Here is a 17,566-nt window from a genome sequence, read left to right as displayed (position 1 = left end):
TTTTGTCAACAAAATTCGAATGCCAAAAGGGGAGATGTTGGGAGTATTGATCTGTCAAGACTGTTGCGTACTGACTTGGAAAGTGTATAAAAGACTTGAGGCATATAATTTCTTCCACATTTGGATAATCCTTTGTTGATGTAGTCATTGCTTCCCATTCCCACAACATAGAGGCACTTATTCAAGTGCTTTTTGGCTGAGGTTCTACTCCCCATCAAATAAGCAAGACGGTTAATTATGACTTTATGATTCTCCAATTGTTTGCCTTTTAAACTAAGTTTTTAAATATGTAGCCACTGAAAAGTATTAAATATTATGTTTCTTTTAGTATATTTTTCAAATGATTTTCATCCTTGAGTTTGATTCTAATGGTCGATCAAATACAAGCTAACTGTAGAGGACACATTGATTAATAATTGGACTTATAGGAGGGGCGTCATTATCCAATCTTGCTAAACTATGGGATAAGACAATTTTATAATATTATTTCCTATCTTGTACATGTTTCATTAAATGCATGATTGAATCAAATGAAATGATAAAATTATATATATCATAATCGAGGAGGTTGAATTATATAATCAATTACGTAGAAACTTGAGGAGTTATTAGGGGAATTATTAACTAATCATAGAAATCATATCTTACCTGTCATTCACTTTCTAGCCTCAATATTGCAAAATATAAGTTATTTTGGTGTGATTGAACCCCTTGCCGAAAATAGATATAAAATAATCTCCCAGAATTGCTATAGTTAAATAAAAGATTCATCTTTGTTGGTGGAAAGTTCCTCTCTGCTTTATTAGTAATACTTCTAAGTCCATATGAAGGAAAGTCTAATATTAGTACGTAGTAAATGTCCTCAAGTCCAATTACTTTGGTTTAATATTTTCCCAAAAGCTTTTGCTAGCATAGTTACGCAAATTGATAAAATAATTAAGAATTTGCACCAGATTTATAGCTCTATGAACACATGTATATCATTTTTTTCCATTCACATTGAAGATGAATATAAACTTTTCTGATTCTTTGCTTCTCCAAGATTTATAGCATAAAAAAAAATAAAAAAAAAAGAATTATAGCATTCCATGCATGGGATCATGAGTCGCAAATATCCTCCTATACTTACAAGATGACTTCCTGTATCATTGCGAATTCCAGCTGAACCAGATGCATAATTCACACCTTGCAATAGCTCATAACCCAGCTTTGCACTTGCAAAAGGTGGACTGTAGCGATCAAAACCAAGTTTTTCGGCTACAATAATTTAAGGAAATAACATAAGTTAATTGATAAGACAAAGTCAAAACTAAAGCATATGCTAAACAAGACTAATAACAAAATGATGCTACTAATTATTTTCGCGGATTAGAAATTAAAAATGTAGGAAAGATATCAGAAATATCAAAAGATGTTGAAGACATATGACACAAATCAATGTGTTGTCTCTCAAACAATTTAAACTTAGATGAGATAACCACGCATTGATGTCCTTGGTCTTACAGTTACCCATGCACATGATCAGACGCTTCGACAAAAGAAATATAAATCTTAAAGCCGGGAGAGTGAGTGAGAAAGAAACCTAGAAAGTCAGCCATATTCCGGCCATTGCTGAATCGGCCAGTAGGACCTGATGGGAAGTCAATTCCATATGGTAGATAATTAGCCTTTGCTGCGGTTTTGAGGTCATTGTTGTTGCCATTATCAAGTAGCGAGTCCCCAAAAATGAAATAGCAAGGTACTTGTGGTCCACCTTCAACTAAGTTCAGGACTAAAAATATAGTGATTATTGCAACATAACACGCCATTGGGAGAAGATGAAGAAGTAGATGAAAAATTTAAGAAACTATCGATTGGAATGGTGTCGATTAAGGTGAGGGTTGCATTAATATATATAGGTTAGTCTTTTGTTGTAGAATATTTATTTCATCATTATTCTCGTGGTTGCTTGTGGGACGTAGCGTGGGGCAATTGACGAGATTTTGTTTGGTATTTTTTAACAAAGGCGATGGCGACTGGGAGATTTTTTTTGTATCTATTGTTGCGGAGATATACAGGTCAACAAAAACTTCTGTATGGGCAAACGATTGAAGTATCATTCATTAATAAATACTATCATAATAAAATACTGGGTTCGTTATGGAGCTACACAAGTCAGCAAAACCTTTTAGATGGATAAAAGCACTCGACTCCTTAATTATTATTTTTTTTGGGTTAAAAGCAATTAAAAACGGAAGCATCATTCATTAATATGTACTGTCATAACCAAATACTGGGTTCATTATGGAGCTACACAGGTCAACAAAACCTTTTTGAGGGACAAAAGCACCGGATCATTCATGTATCCCTATCCAAGAAATATCACTCATTAATATGCAACATAACAAAATTCAGTCTGGTAAAAGCGTTCATTAATAACTTAGTAAGTCTGGTGAAAGTAATTTTTAATTCGTCTGTTTGAATAATTTCACAAATAAACGAAAGAAGATGTGCTAGATACAAGAAACTCCGTTCATTATCATCTGACTGATATTAATCTTCCTAGAGTCTATCCTCTCTTCATTAAGCACTACAAGTGGCATGCAATGCTGTCAAGGATATTAATGGGGCTGATGTGAAGATTTCTCAATGCTATAGGGAGGCCAATATTAATTAAGTGGCTTATTTTTCAGCCAAACAAGCTTCTTCATGTGAAAATGGTACCTTTCCTCTACTCTATAATTCAACATCTTTTAAAAGAGGTGAAGGTCTTAAAGATGCCAATTCCCAGACATTAGAAGAAGAGGTACCTGCTTAGTGTGAAAGGTGTTGTATTGATAGCCTTTCATTTCTTGAAGATTGAATTTTCAAGCTTATTTTTGTGGAGGTTATAAGGTCCATGTCCCCCTCCAAGTTATGTAATTTATTTTTTTATACGGAAAGGTCTTTTGGCCACACTAATGTTAGGCCATAATGGCCCAAATGTCATTCCTATTCTTCCCTCCTAAAATTCATTTTAATTCAAAATTGGACATGTAAAAGTTATGAAGGTCTTTTCATAGATGTGGTATATAGATTGATGGGCCAAACCAAAACTTGATGTGGATAGTTTAAAAAAATCTCTTTTTTATATATATAGATATGATGGGGGTCAAGCCACCACACCAAAAGGCTCTATGCCTTGAAGGCGATATTATTTTTAAAAAAATATCATCATACACTGCTAAAAAAGGGTAATTTGCGGAGGTTGAAAGTTGCCTTCTTCTCGGTGATGCATCTCAGATTTGCGGGGGTTTTAGCACTGTTAATTGCTTATTTGAGGATATTAAAACCCTCGCAAATTACAGCTTTATATGTATAATATCCAAAAATTATAAATATTTTATACCTTTTTGTAGTGATATATATAGAGAGAGAATATATATGGCCAGCGCTCTTGATCGAGCAATCATTTTAAATACTTTTAACACTATGGTCATAGCGTTTTTTCATCAATATTATGAAACTATGCGTTGTCAGAGACAAGTTACAGTTATGTCACCATACGTAGTAAGCGCATTCACATAACATATGCAATGTGTTTTGTTTACACACGGGATGAGATTATCTTCCTTATTAATCTTACAAGAAATCCACCAAAGGTGAAATTCTTTTCCATGCATGATAAGCCTTGAGATCTGATCAACTCTTATGTGGGATAATGGATAGTATTACCTTCTTCTCGGTGATGCATCTCAGGGTTTAATATACCTAGCAAAGCATATACTATCTTGGTCTTCCCATAATGTACCATGTCTTACCGCACGGCCCGCAACACATATCATCATATTTCAATTTTACCCCAATTCAAGTTTTTGGAAATATATATATATTGTTAAAAAAGATACCCATTATGCAAGTATATCCCATATCAATAAGGGTATCAAATGGACAAGTTGGATTGAATTTGAGCGGGTAAAAATAGAATGTGTCAATGACCCATCAAAAGTTGCTTGCGCTAAAATGGGCTAAGAAAGGTCATAACCTAATCTGTCGGATTCTTATTATGTTTTAATTATTTATTTAATTGTAATTAGTTGAAGTATCTAATAAAAATTTGTCTTTATTATGACTATATTATAATATATCAAACAAAAAATATACTATTATTTAAAATATTTTAAAAAAAATTCTCATTGATCAATTAATTTGGATTACATATCAGTCTAGATTAATCAAAATAAGCTTAGCTCATAAATGAGAGAGTCATTCACCTGTCCCATAGTTAAAGAAAAAGAAGAAATAAAATAGGCAATGTGCCTAAGCCGTAGGTCTTTCGTATTAATACACACCTAATATTGTTGTGGGATCCATCCCGTAATTAAAGAAAAGAGAAAAGAAGAAGAAGCGAAATAAGCATGTGGCGATAGTGTCGGCTCAACGCACCAAAATATTTTAGGCCCCAAAATTACAAAGTAATAATATTATATGGTGTATAGAGGAGTAATGTATAGTTTATTTATTAATTATTATTTTTAAGAATTTTAAATTATTTCTTCCATATGTTAATGTTCAATAAATTTCATTCTCTCTCATTAATACTTATAACCTATTCTATGTTACTAATATTAAATTAGCATCATTTCGACTTCAACTTGATATTGAAAATTTAATGCTCGAAAAATGATTTGAGGAGTATTTCAAATGAAGCAATAATTTTTACTTATAAAATCTAACTTTTCTCCAAGTTAAATCCAAACTAAACACAATTTCCATTTTTAAATACTCTTTTTTAAATTGCAAGTACTCATTTTTCAACTTCAACTAACTATTGTCAAAACATCGATCATGATGTAAATAATTTAAAGTACACATTCTTTTTTATTTTTTCTCACATTTTTGCTAGATTCTCACATCACATAAATTAAGATATATGAATGAGTCTTAATAAATACTCTGTTTGTTTCAATTTATGTGTTACTTTCTTCTTTAGTTTGTTTGAAAGAATGTATATATCTATCTATATTTAGTAATTTATAGTTCCAATTTTGTCATTTTACGAATATTCTCTTATAGCAATGATATGAGTCTTTTATTTTCGAGCTTTTCCCCTCTCCCTTTTAAAAAGAAAATAGTTTTCTTATTTTTCCTAGAGGGTTTGTGACACCAATATATAATTGCTTAGGAAAAATACTCTCTCGATTTCCTTTTAAGTGACTCTTAAGGTTTGGCACACGCATTAAGAAATTCACTTAACAATATTAAGTAAGAAAGTTATTTTACAAAAAAACCTTTAATTTGGGGATATTTTAAAAAATATATAGCTTTTGAAAATATTTACGCTATGTAGCCCAATATAAAATATTATACAATATTATATAATATTATAGAACATTATACCTAGGGAGAAGGCATTTTACATAATGCATTAATTTTGTATAAAGTGTATAATAGTGTATAAAAGGTGTTATACACAAATATGAGGAAAATCGGTTTTTTACACACAAAGTGTTTAACACCTCCTTGGAATAAATTAAAAGGCCTAGAAAATAACTTAAAAGGAAATGGGAGGAATAGTATCTGATGAAAGAGAGCCATATCTGGACATAACTAAAATGATGGAACACATGAAGTATATACGTTAATCATCATACACATGATTGTTCCTGATCAAGTGACGGATATCCATAGGATGAGCATCAGACGGTAGAAGAGCATTATAAGCTCTGTTAGCGGCGACTCTATTGGCAATCTCAGTGGGATGAAAATTATCATAGAAAAGATAAATTCCCCTAAGCAAATATGGTCCTTCTCCAGGAGCACATAGCCCTTCAGTCATGGTTTCCAAAACTTTACAACATGGACGATCCAACACACTAAGTGTACCTGAAAATAAGAGAAGTCAAAATAATATCCATTCCGTTATCGTTTCGTGTGATTAAAAGTTGGGCCACAAAATTAGCTCATGAAGATATGATTCATCCGTCCAAGTTTGGACGGGTTAATCCACTACAAGAAAAATAAATTTGGCAACAAATTTTTTTGTTGTTGTTGTCATAGATTGATTATTGTTGCAAAAGGTATTTTTGGCAACAAAAAATAAATAAATTGTTGCATAGACTTTTCTCAACCGCTGTTATTGCAACAACATGCAACAATTTTTTTGTTGTTGCCAAAAGTACTTTTTGCAACAATAATCAATACTATGGCAACAAAATTAAATTCTTTGGCAACAAAAAAGTTCATTTGCCAACAATAAAACTAAGTTGTTGCCAAATATTAATTTTTTTTTTTTACCATTTCTATATTTTCTTGTAGTGATCATCTTTTCATTTGTTAACTCAGTCTGTATTAGTCCTAGTTCAGCACATCTGGTTGGGTTGATTCGGGCTAAGTATGTCACCCAAATTGATCCATTAAAAACTTCGTCAAATTTTTTATATAATTTTTTTTTCCCGTTTGATATGTTATACATAGCTATAATCAAGAAGGAATTTTTTTTTATTGGTTTTGTTTGGTAATTAAACAAATTACAATAAAACAAACAAATTAATTAATTAAAACTTGACAAGAGTTGGGGTTTGTGTTATGACTCATTATTTAGCGTATCTTAACTCTGTTCATCTCAGCCTAACTAACTTTTTTGGCAGAGTTAGGCAATGATCCATGTATTAACACATTTGATCCATCCAAACTTAGCACAAACCATTTATTTATCACCCCGGCCCCTAGTTAAAAGTACAAATATTGCATAAAGATTCAATTGCACAAAAAGTTTGAAAGGAAAATAAAGGGATCGAGAAGAATTAAGGAGAAAGGGGAAAGTGTGATTTGATATTTCACAAACCGATGATTGGTAAAATGTTGTATACGTTTATATATGTGAACGTTGCTTCTGGAAAATTGGTATTAAGATCATCTACAAGAGACTTTAGCTTGCTGTTAAACAGTTTAATTGCATCATTTACTGAACCCACGCATCTGTGTTTTTGCAGCTCTGCGGGGATGCCACCTAATTGGCCTAGTCCAAATAAGGCAACATTCCTTGATCCATCTTCATATAAAGTCTAAGTCACATCAACCAAAGAGTAGCGTTAGGCATACTAGAAATCCGACCTTTATAAGAAAATTACAATATCAAAAAGACAAAAAGTACAGTTAGCGAAAAACACCAAATTAACCTAAGTGATAAAGTAAGTCAAAAGGTCGATTTTATGAATGGGAGATATATGCTTTCATACTCGGTTGATAGCAGCTACCGAGTACTGCTGCAAAATGGAGGGAAGTTGGAGTGTCATGATCTGATATGGGGTAAGTTACTCCAACCTAGACATCGGTTCATCTTATGGCTATTAGCACAAAAGAAATTATTGACTAAGGATCGAATGCTAGGTATGGGAATAGTTTGTGACTCTGTGAATTGTGTCTTGTGCGACAAAGATGAACTGGAGGACCATACACATTTGTTTGTGCAATGTGAATGGGCCAGGGCTGTTTGGAGGGACATCGAGCAATGGATGGGGGAACAGATTCCCCAACAAGACACTATGAGGACACTTAAATATATCAAGAGAAGGCACTGGTGTAAAATGAAAAGAGAAGCCATAGCTGCTATTCATGGTTCGCTGATCTATTTTACTTGGCAAGCTAGGAATTGGAAAATATTTAGGGGGATAAGTGTGCATACGGATAGGGTCATACAGCAGATACAAAGTGTATTGAGAGAAAGGATAGGTATGTTTATAGGAACAAAAGAGGCAGGAAAATGTATAGGCTTTCTTGAGAATCTTTGTCATTAGGATGTGATTATGGAGGCCTGTAGCACCTAACACCCTTCCTAGTAAGGTGGTTAGAAGCACGGGTGCTCGTTTGAGTCTGTAATTGTTGGAGGTTGTGGTAATAAAATTTTTACAGTTTATTGCCAAAAAAAAAAAGTAAGTCAAAAGTCGATTAATTTATTTTCATCAGTATTTGTAAGGAAAATGTCCAAATTGACCCTTGTATTATTAGATATTACTCAATTTTGCCGTCTGTTTGACTTTTGGTTTATTCATACCCTTTTCGTTCGAAAATCATCTCATATATTTCCTTACTAATATCGGAGCTCAATGTGAAATGAATGAACTCCATGTGTCCAAATTTTTCAAGAGAAAAGGTCCAAATTTATCACTACTAAAAATAGAGGTTTTTTCCACTGACATTGAATGGGAAATTTGTGCGATAAAACATGATTTTCCCACCTCATTCCCACCGGACCAGATCATTGGGAAAAAGCATGGTGGGAAATAAGTTTCCATTGAAACACTAAGAAACTTCTTAATTTTTCCGTGTGAAAACACTACTATTTAGGTTTTCCCACCGACATTCAGTGGGAAATAGCCACTGAACATTTTTCATTTGGAAATTTAGAAAAAAAAATATAGATTTTCTAATAGTGTATCTCTCAGCTGTTTACCGTGATTTAAGATATTCGTAGGTTGGAGCTTCATTAGGGGTCCAGCAAAATTGAGACTTTTTCCTAATTAACAACAGGATAGCAGTAGACCAAAACTTTACGAAGGGTTGAATATGAGTAATTTTGTACATATAGGTGGGCAAATTTGACATTTTCAAAAATGACAAAAGAAATTTCCTGTACTAATTGTACATTGACGGGTCAAGAAATTTCTCTTATTTGTTTGTCCTTTTTTTTTCTCAACTTCTATTAATTTATTATATATGAATAGAATGATGCACATAATAAGGAAATTCTAACCCTCAGATGTTGTGAATATTGAGTTATCAAGGCAATTCAATATTCGCTTGGTGTGTACAAATGACTTGAGGGATATATTTCAGGAATCAAGTAGTTGTTGATGTAGTCATTGCTCCCTATTCCTACTATGAAGAGGCACTTATTCAAGTGATTTTTGGCTGAAGTTATATTACCCAGTAAATTAGCAAGTCGTGAAATTGTGACTTTATGATTCTTCAATTGTCTGTCCAAGTGAATCCGATCACCCTGAAAACGAAAATAGGAAGGGAAAAAAAAGAGAAGAAAATCTTCTAAGTAAATTCCTTATATTTTTCTCATTTACTATTGTTCATGTCCAAAAAGAAAGATAAAATGTGCAATAAAGGAATTGTTATTATGATGTAGTATTGGACATGCATGTCTGCCTTGGATGGCCGGAATGTCAAGATGACTTCCGCTATCGTTGCGAATTCCAGCTGAACCAGATGCATAATTTACACCTTCTAAGATCTCACTATCTTGTGCACTTGCAAAAGGTGGAATGTAATGATCAAAATCCAGGAGTTCCGCTGCAAACATGGAGATAAATCAAGTCAATTGATTGTAAGAAGCTGACACTAAAAAATTAATGAACCTAGAGCCTAACTCAATCGATTATGAAAATTAGCTCATGAGGTGAGTATTGCTCATATTGCTCAAGACTAGCTCTAAAAATGATATAATAGTCCATTCACTCAATGATGTGAGATCGACATCACACACTCATGACTGAACATTTGGCGTCTTGGGACAATATAAAGTGTGGACCAGGCATTGGAAAACATAATAATGGGCATCGATCGATATGGCTTTCATATATATTATGAAAATAGGCCTCGATCGGGCCATATAACGATTGATATAATCATGAGATGGGGATTGCTCCTCCAAGACCGTATAAGGGGACCACATGCAGTCAATTCCCTAGCTCAACCAACGTGGAAAATTTAACAGCCAAATACTCCATTTTTATTTCTCTTTAAAATAAACTAGTTGCTTAAACGAAATTAAGGTGGTTGAAATAATTAACTTTGTGGTTCAAAGACTAAATATCAAGTAAAGAAACATTAGAGAAATCAATAGAAATGGATTTAATTAGTAACAAGAGAGGTCAGTACCTAGGAAGTCTTCCATATTGCGTCCATTGGTGAATCGACCAGTAGGATCATTAGGGAAGTCAATCCCATAGGGTGCGTAATTAGCCTTTGCCTTTGTGTGAAGGTCGTTGTTATTTCCATTATCAAGTAATGAGTCTCCAAATATGAAGAAGCATGGTATTTGAGGTGCACCTTGGATAAATGTTTTCAAGTTCAAAGATAGAAATATTGTGAAAGCTATCTTGACATAACAAGCCATTTAAGGAGAATGAGAAGAAGTTATATTAGTTACTATGGTACAATTGGAATATAGAAGAAAAGAAGAAAGAGCTGATGAAGATATATAGGTAAGTGGATGGTGATGGACGAATTTTTATAAGTGACTATATGGAAAGTGAAAGAGAAATGAACGAATTTTTATAAGTGACTCTATGGAAAATGAAAGAGAAATATATATTCAATAATCTGTGTAGAAAGGAGTACATCATCAGTATATATACAGGAGATTAGCTACTGATTATAATTAAGCTAATCTAACTAACTAACTAAAATTAGGAAGTTAACTAACTTTAAACAACTAATCAGAAAGTTAGTTAACTCCGTAACTGTCTGAAGTGACAGAAATAACCTTCTAGTTTCAACTGTTTACACTTTGGTCCTTCAACAATATTGCTATTTTATTACGCATTTGGCAGAAGTAATTATATATTATTATAAATTGATTGTGATGCATGCTATATTAAAGGAAAAGATTAAAAGCCATCCTTTCCGCCAAACCCCTCACTCCCCTATACTTTTTAGACTTAAAAGGAAATAAAAGAGAGTCGTCTTTAATAATTTGTTTGCGGTAGTATCTACAGAGTTGGCATGAATTATTATATGAAAATGCCAAAAACAAGCTGATAAATAGAATTTATTTGATTTCTTGGCTGATATGATGATATCGATAGAATACAAAATCATAGATCAAAGCCATGTGTTTGGGATCTTTCCTTATATATATATATATATATATATATATATATATATATATATATATATATATATATATATATATATATATATATAGTAAATATTTGATAAAAGGAAAAGAAACCTGGATTTTAGCCCTTTACAGTAAACACCCACACAATCATCAAGTAAATAATGTCTAATGGTTTCTAAACTACGTGAAATTCTTTAATAAAATCATTTAAATTAGTTTAAATCAATAAAATCACTAACTTTTGAGTTTTATCTTACAAAATCACTCTATTTGTCACTTCCAATCATCAAATGGATCTGACTAGACAAAATTAGCTAATTTTGTATGTAATGTAAACTGGTCGCCAACACTAATAATACAATATCAAATTACTCGTATCAAATTAGCTGGATCTCAACATTTCAAAGTTGAACTAGTACAAGATTGATTTTTGTTTTGGCAAGAACGATAGTTACTCCTGCAACTATTTTGGCCAGGCTGGCCTGGAGGACCATCTGTGGGTACTCGACGACCAAACGAGTCATCAATTAAATCTGTGATTAAAAGGATATATGCTGTAATTTAGAACTTATTTCAGCTTCCATAGGATAGTAAATCCCCTGCATAACCCTCACTCCCTCTTACAACCCATTAAAAGTTGGGAAAATAACCCTCTATGATTGTTTAGAAAAAATAATTATCCGAAATAGCCCATGTTTGTAATATTACCCGAAATGGCCCAATTGTACCCTCACTTCAAAAGACTGTAAATGTGATTCCATCAGGCCGGGGGTACCTTGGATATAACATGCGTGATAATACAATTTAAAAAATGTTGTATATTGTTGTATACAATTGAATTTTCTCGGATATAAATACCTCTATGCATTATTATACACTTTTATACTAGGTTGATACATTATCTACTCCAGATGTATAAAGTTGCATATTATTGTATAATGTTGTATATTGTGAAAAAGTGGCTATGCGGGGTGTAATTTTAAAATATAGCTACGCAAATGTAATTTTGTATGCTAAATTGTACATTATTGAAATTTCCCCTTAAAAGTTTGGCAACTCGTGTGAAACCCCTCAAATTTTTGGATTTGAGAAGTAATACTATCTTCAGATTTTGAATGGGACAAAAGCACAGGCCCTTGATCTTTAATCAACCGCTTAAAATGAGCTGGTTTTATTGCTATCTATAATTTTGTTATCTTTCAATTAATTAGCGCAAACTTAGAGCAACAGTTTGCAATTCAAGAGAATGCCCAATTTATATATCGCCTTGAGTCCTTGTTGCATCGATTTGAAAGAATTCTTAGAAATTTGTTAAACATTTATTATATGAGGGTAATTTTGAAAAAAAGTAATACTAATTAATGCTCCCTCCGGATAAAAAAGAGTGTTCACTTCGTTTTTTTTTTCTTGAGTCAAAAAGAGTGTCCACTTATCAAATCAAGAAAGAATTAAACTTATTTTTTCAGATTTGCCCCTATTAAGTGCTATGTGATCAAATCTCAATACCTATTTAATTAGGGGCAGTTTAGTCATATTACTTATTTTTTTTTCTAGGAGTTAGTATTTTCTTAAGGGGTGTGCAAATGGCTAAGGGGACAGTATTTTTGATAGGAGGGAGTACCTTCTTAGTTAATAAAAATTTACTTCTTTTGTCCCAATTTATGTGATATTTTTCTTTTTCAAGAGTCAATATGTTTGAATTTTAAATTTAGATTGGATTAGATTAACCCAATAATGTAAGATTAAGATTTATATATTTGAAACATTCAAGAAGCAAAAATATCATATAAATTGAGAAGTAGAAAATATTTGGAAAGGGAAGGAATAATAGTTTGATGAAAGGGAGCCATATAATAACATAATTAATTCAAGCGTTTACAGATCACAAGTAAAAGTACTAATTACACGTAATCAAATGATGAAACACATGTTACTCATCATACACACTATTGGTCCTGATCAAGTGACGGATATCCACAGGATAAACATCGGACGGTAGAAGAGCATTATAAGCTCTGTTAGTTGCAATCCTATTGGCAATCTCAGTGGGATGAAAATTATCATAGAAAAGATAAATCCCTCTAAGCAAACATGGAGTTTCTCCAGGAGCACATTGCCCTTCAGGCATGGTTTCCAAAACTTTACAACATGGACGATTCAACACACTAACGACACCTGAAATAGTTAATTAAAAGACAAGTTAAAATAGCCATATATAACTATTGTTCGTGTGGTTGAAAATAGGGTTGCAAAATTAACCCATGAAAAATGACTCGTCCAATTTGATCAACTTTGCACGCTTTAATGACTTGTCCATTTATTAACTAAGATCATCTTGACCTGCTCAACTCTAGCTCAATTAAAAATTGAATTGATTTGGGCTAAGTATGTAACTCAAATTGACCCATGAAACACCTTGTTAAAATATTTAAATAATTTTTTTATTTGATATGTTTTATATAGTCATAATAATATAGAAAATAAGTTATTAGTTTTATTTGATAACTAAACAAATGCGAAAACAAACAAAAAATTAAAACTTGGTAAGAGTTTGGCGTTATGACGCATTATTTAACTCATCTTGATCCAGCCGACCTAACTTTTTAGAAGGGTCAGATAATGACTTATTTATTGATTCAACTCATTTTGATCCCCCAAATCTAAGCTTAAACCACTCATTTGTCATCCCTCATTAAAAGTATAAAATAAATATATCACAAAGATTCAATTGAACAAAAAGATTGAATGGAAAAATAAGGGAGAAGAATGTGATGTTTGACATACCAATGACTGATGAAATGCTGTACATGTTTATATACGTGAATTTTGCGTCTGGAAAATTGGTATTAAGATCACCGACAAGAGACTTTAGCTTGCTGTTGAATAGTTGAATGGCATCATTTGTTGAGCCCACACATCTACGTGTATTGTGTTTTTGCATCTCTGCTGGAATGCAACCTATTTGGCCTAGTCCAAATAGGGCAACTTTCCTGGCTCCGTCTTCGTATAAAGTCTAGTCACACCAACCAAATAGTAGTATTAGCTATAGTAGAAATCCGACCTTTATAAGAAAATTGTATAAGAGCCCGTTTGGATTGGCTTATAAGTTGCTTATAAGCTGTTTTCAGCTTTTTTGAGTGTTTGGTAAATTGTAGGGGCAAAATCATCTTGTCTTAAAATTGGGCCAATTTGGCTTAGGCATTTGCTCTAGCGAGTTTTATAAGTTGCTTTTTTTAAGCCCATCCAAACAGGCTCTTACTATAAAAAGACAAAAATAGACTAAGTGAAAAACTCCAAATTAACCTAAGTGATAAAGTAAGTAAAAAGTTCAATTGTTTTCATCATTATGTTTTCAGGAAAATGTCCAAATTTACCATAATAGTGCTATATGAAATTACTTAATTTTCTTGTTCATTAGACTTTTGATCATTCAGATCCATGTCGTTAGCAAACCATATCATATTTTCCCTTATCATTAATATCAGAGCTCCAATATGATATTAAATGGGTGAACTTCATGTGTCCAAATTCTATGAGAAAAGATCTAAGTTTATCTCTCTAACTTTTTACTGTTATATTAAACTGCTTATAGGTTGGAGCTCTGTTAGGGACAGGATCAAAAGAAAAATTGAGACTTTTTCCTTACAATAGGATAATATTAAACCAAAAGTACCACGATCGAAGGGCAAAATTTGGGTAATTTCGTATAGTACTTGGGCAACTTTGACCTTTTTTCTCTTATTTGTTTGTTCTTGTGTTTTCTCATCTTCTATTAGCTTAAATATATATGACATAGGAGTAGAATGATGCAGAGAAATAGGTAAATTCTAACCCTCAGATGTTGTGAATATTGAGTTATCAAGGCAGTTGCATATTCGTTTGGTGTATACAAATGACTTGAGGGATATATTTCAGGCATCAAGTAGTTGTTGATGTAGTCATTGCTCCCTATTCCCACAATGAAAAGGCACTTATTCAAGTGCTTTTTGGCTGAGGTTGTATTCCCCAACAAATCAGCAATACGAGAAATTGTGACTTTATGATTTTTCAATTGTCTGTCCAAGTAAATCCGATCACCCTGAAAACAAAATAGGAAAAAACAAATAAAATCTTTTATAAGTAATTAATTCCTTATATTTTTCTAATTTAATATTTACCCATTCGTATCTAAAAAAAAAAAAAAAAAAAAAGATAAAATGTTTAGTAAAGGAACTGTTATTATGATATTTCTACTATGTCGTCAGTTACCCCTTAAAAAAAAAAAAAAAGGTGGGCCCCATACTAAAAACATCAAGCAATATTTTAAAAAAAGAAAAAAAATTGGACCCCACCATCTCCAAACTCATGTAAAAAAAAAAAAAAAAAAAGTGAACCTCATATTAAAAAAAATCAAGCAATATAAAAAAAAGAAAAGTAGACCCCATATTAAAAAAACAAGCAATGTCAAAAAAAAAAACGTGCACCCCATATTAAAAATCAAACAATATTCATGTAATTCCTAAAGTATTCCCATTAAGTCAATAATGGTGGATCCATTGCCACATGCGTATCAACTCATTAGTGAGAGCAAATGAAATTATTTCTTCAAAAGGTTAAGTAGTCAAACCATACAATTTCCTTTCTTTTCTTATATTAGCTTGAGATCTAATCTAGATATTTAACTATTGTATTTGCTATTCCGTCATGTCATTTATTTGTTACGTTTACTAAATAAATATACTTAACAATATTTATATTTTTAAAATAAGATAGAATTTGATTACTTTTTCATTTTTATTCTTACTCTAATAAATGTGAAAAAAGATTAATATCATAAAATAAAAAATAATATTAAATGGAGATTAAATAATTAATAAGATAAATTAGTCGAATTATAATTCTAATTGACGTTTCCTTAAAAAACCATGCAAAAGAAAACATAACAAGTAAAATGAGCTAAACCAAGAATATTTACCAAAAATTAAAAAATAGTAGTTCTTTGTTTAAATAGAAAATCAAATTTCTACTTTGTTTCATTTTAAACATGTAAAATTAATTTAATAATTTGAATTAGAATTATCCAAATCAAATTTGATAAAAAATAATAAGTATTGTTTAGGTCCAATCTACATACATTAACAATAGAATATTTTACACCTTTAAATTAATCAAATTAAAATTTAAAGTATCAGGCGATCTTAAATATTGTTATTGTTTTATCTCAAAGAGAGGAAAATAGTTTCCTTTTAAACAAGTCTTCTCTTTTAAAAAGTATTAATAATTTTTTCCAACTTTGTATTCGTAGCAAACACTAATATAATAAAGTTTTGGATACGGAACAAAAACTACAATGTTATATTAATCGTGTTTTGAACATAGTATGTATATATATATATATATATATATTAGCAATATAAAATATTATATATTGTCACTACCCAAACACAACTATATACACATAGATACACGATAATCCAAAGTGTTTGCGCACGGGCATACGCCGTCCAGTAGTATTAGACATGTTTGCATTGGATGCATGAATGTACTAACACATGTACTAAAGTACACTTACGAGATGACTTCCGCTGTCATTGCGAATTCCAGCAGAACCAGATGCATAATTTACACCTTCCAAGAGCTCACTACCATTTGTACTTGCAAATGGTGGAATGTAGTGTTCAAAACCTAAGCGTTCCGCTGCAAACATGGAAACAAAAACACGTCATATGTTTGTATGCACCAAATTAAAAAAGAAGTTGGTGTTAATAAATGAATCTTAATGTCTAACTCAATTCTAAAAGCTAATCAAAACATGGATGGGAGACAACAGTATATATTCAACAATGTGCTATGATATGGTGTGTGGGCTACCATCCCAAACGTCAAAAAACCTAATCAGAACATGGATGGGTCTGGCTATGATATGGACCATCGTCAGAAAATAATTGGAATTAACTCAACATCAGAAGTTGACTCATGAGGTGAGGATACATGTCCAAGACCATATAAGTAGATTACTGTGTTAATTCCCTTGACCAATGGGAAACAATCTAGTTTCTAATTAGAGCGTGGTTGAAATAATTAACTTTGTGGTTCAAAGACTAAATATCAAGTAAAGAAACATTAGAGAAATCAATAGAAATGGAAGTTTTAATTAGTAACAAGAGAAGCCTGTACCTAAGAAGTCTGCAGTATTGCGGCCATTGGTGAATCGACCAGTAGGACCATTAGGGAAGTCAATCCCATAAGGTGCATAATTGGCCTTTGCTTTTGTTTGAAGGTCGTTGTTATTTCCATTATCAAGTAATGAGTCTCCAAATATGAAGTAGCATGGTACTTCTGGTGCACCTTCCACAAGTGTTTTAAAGTTCAAGGCTAGAAATATTGTGGAAATTGTTAAAATTATCTTGGCACAACAAGCCATTTAAGGAGAAGGAGAAGGAGAAGAAGAGGTTATGTTAGTTATATAGTACAATTGAATATAGAAGAAAAGAAGAGAGAACTTTGATGGGTGGGTGGTGATGGACGAATTTTTGTGACTATATGGAAAGTGAAAGAGAAACTATATATCGAAGCAAGCAAGAAGTAAAATATAATTTGTTAAAAGTAGAAGCAGCACATCAGATTGGTTTAATTATTAAACATGTATAGTGGTACTTCAAAATTCTATCACGATTACGTATAATTTCCGGATGTACTTAATCAAAGTTATATCCGATTTTAATTTTATAGTTAACAAACACCCTTCCTTCATAGACTTAATATTTTAATTTT

At 32.0% G+C, this 17,566-nt stretch overlaps 3 protein-coding genes across 3 annotated transcripts; all 3 read right to left on the bottom strand.

Annotated features, from left to right (window-relative positions):
* Positions 1-5,599: 5,599 nt before the first annotated feature.
* LOC132047703 (GDSL esterase/lipase At1g29670-like) lies at positions 5,600-7,256 on the bottom strand. The gene is made up of 3 exons (XM_059438709.1): positions 7,200-7,256; positions 6,806-7,025; positions 5,600-5,844 (listed from the first exon to the last, which is right to left on the bottom strand). The coding sequence occupies exons 1-3, from the start codon at positions 7,254-7,256 to the stop codon at positions 5,600-5,602; spliced, it is 522 nt and encodes a 173-aa protein (XP_059294692.1).
* LOC132043431 (GDSL esterase/lipase At1g29660-like) lies at positions 7,000-10,130 on the bottom strand. Its single transcript, XM_059433925.1, has 4 exons — positions 9,850-10,130; positions 9,128-9,261; positions 8,714-8,959; positions 7,000-7,025 (listed from the first exon to the last, which is right to left on the bottom strand). The coding sequence occupies exons 1-3, from the start codon at positions 10,085-10,087 to the stop codon at positions 8,750-8,752; spliced, it is 582 nt and encodes a 193-aa protein (XP_059289908.1). The 5' UTR covers positions 10,088-10,130; the 3' UTR covers positions 7,000-7,025; positions 8,714-8,749.
* Positions 10,131-12,631: 2,501 nt separating this feature from the next.
* On the bottom strand, positions 12,632-17,323 carry LOC132043423 (GDSL esterase/lipase At5g45670-like). The gene is made up of 5 exons (XM_059433918.1): positions 16,970-17,323; positions 16,365-16,489; positions 14,646-14,891; positions 13,598-13,826; positions 12,632-12,988 (listed from the first exon to the last, which is right to left on the bottom strand). The coding sequence occupies exons 1-5, from the start codon at positions 17,214-17,216 to the stop codon at positions 12,744-12,746; spliced, it is 1,092 nt and encodes a 363-aa protein (XP_059289901.1). The 5' UTR covers positions 17,217-17,323; the 3' UTR covers positions 12,632-12,743.
* Between the last annotated feature and the right edge of the window lie 243 nt (positions 17,324-17,566).

Source organism: Lycium ferocissimum, chromosome 2 (assembly GCF_029784015.1).
Source record: "Lycium ferocissimum isolate CSIRO_LF1 chromosome 2, AGI_CSIRO_Lferr_CH_V1, whole genome shotgun sequence".
Taxonomy (NCBI): Eukaryota; Viridiplantae; Streptophyta; class Magnoliopsida; order Solanales; family Solanaceae; genus Lycium; species Lycium ferocissimum.
Note: the sequence above shows the minus strand (reverse complement) of the source record. Positions and strands in the feature narration are given on the sequence as shown.

What these genes read in the sequence shown, in the direction of transcription:
- LOC132047703 (XM_059438709.1), bottom strand. Translation starts at nt 7,256, where the DNA reads ATGACACTCCAACTTCCCTCCATTTTGCAGCAGTACTCGGTAGCTGCT. An exon ending in CGGTAGCTGCTATCAACCGA is followed by an intron (nt 7,026 to 7,199) that starts GTATGAAAGCAT and finishes GATGTGACTTAG; the next exon opens with ACTTTATATGAAGATGGATC. An exon ending in CAACATTTTACCAATCATCG is followed by an intron (nt 5,845 to 6,805) that starts GTTTGTGAAATA and finishes TCTTATTTTCAG; the next exon opens with GTACACTTAGTGTGTTGGAT.
- LOC132043431 (XM_059433925.1), bottom strand. Translation starts at nt 10,087, where the DNA reads ATGGCTTGTTATGTCAAGATAGCTTTCACAATATTTCTATCTTTGAAC. An exon ending in CAATATGGAAGACTTCCTAG is followed by an intron (nt 9,262 to 9,849) that starts GTACTGACCTCT and finishes CCATGTTTGCAG; the next exon opens with CGGAACTCCTGGATTTTGAT. An exon ending in GAAGTCATCTTGACATTCCG is followed by an intron (nt 8,960 to 9,127) that starts GCCATCCAAGGC and finishes TTTCGTTTTCAG; the next exon opens with GGTGATCGGATTCACTTGGA.
- LOC132043423 (XM_059433918.1), bottom strand. Translation starts at nt 17,216, where the DNA reads ATGGCTTGTTGTGCCAAGATAATTTTAACAATTTCCACAATATTTCTA. An exon ending in CAATACTGCAGACTTCTTAG is followed by an intron (nt 16,490 to 16,969) that starts GTACAGGCTTCT and finishes CCATGTTTGCAG; the next exon opens with CGGAACGCTTAGGTTTTGAA. An exon ending in ATGACAGCGGAAGTCATCTC is followed by an intron (nt 14,892 to 16,364) that starts GTAAGTGTACTT and finishes TTTTGTTTTCAG; the next exon opens with GGTGATCGGATTTACTTGGA.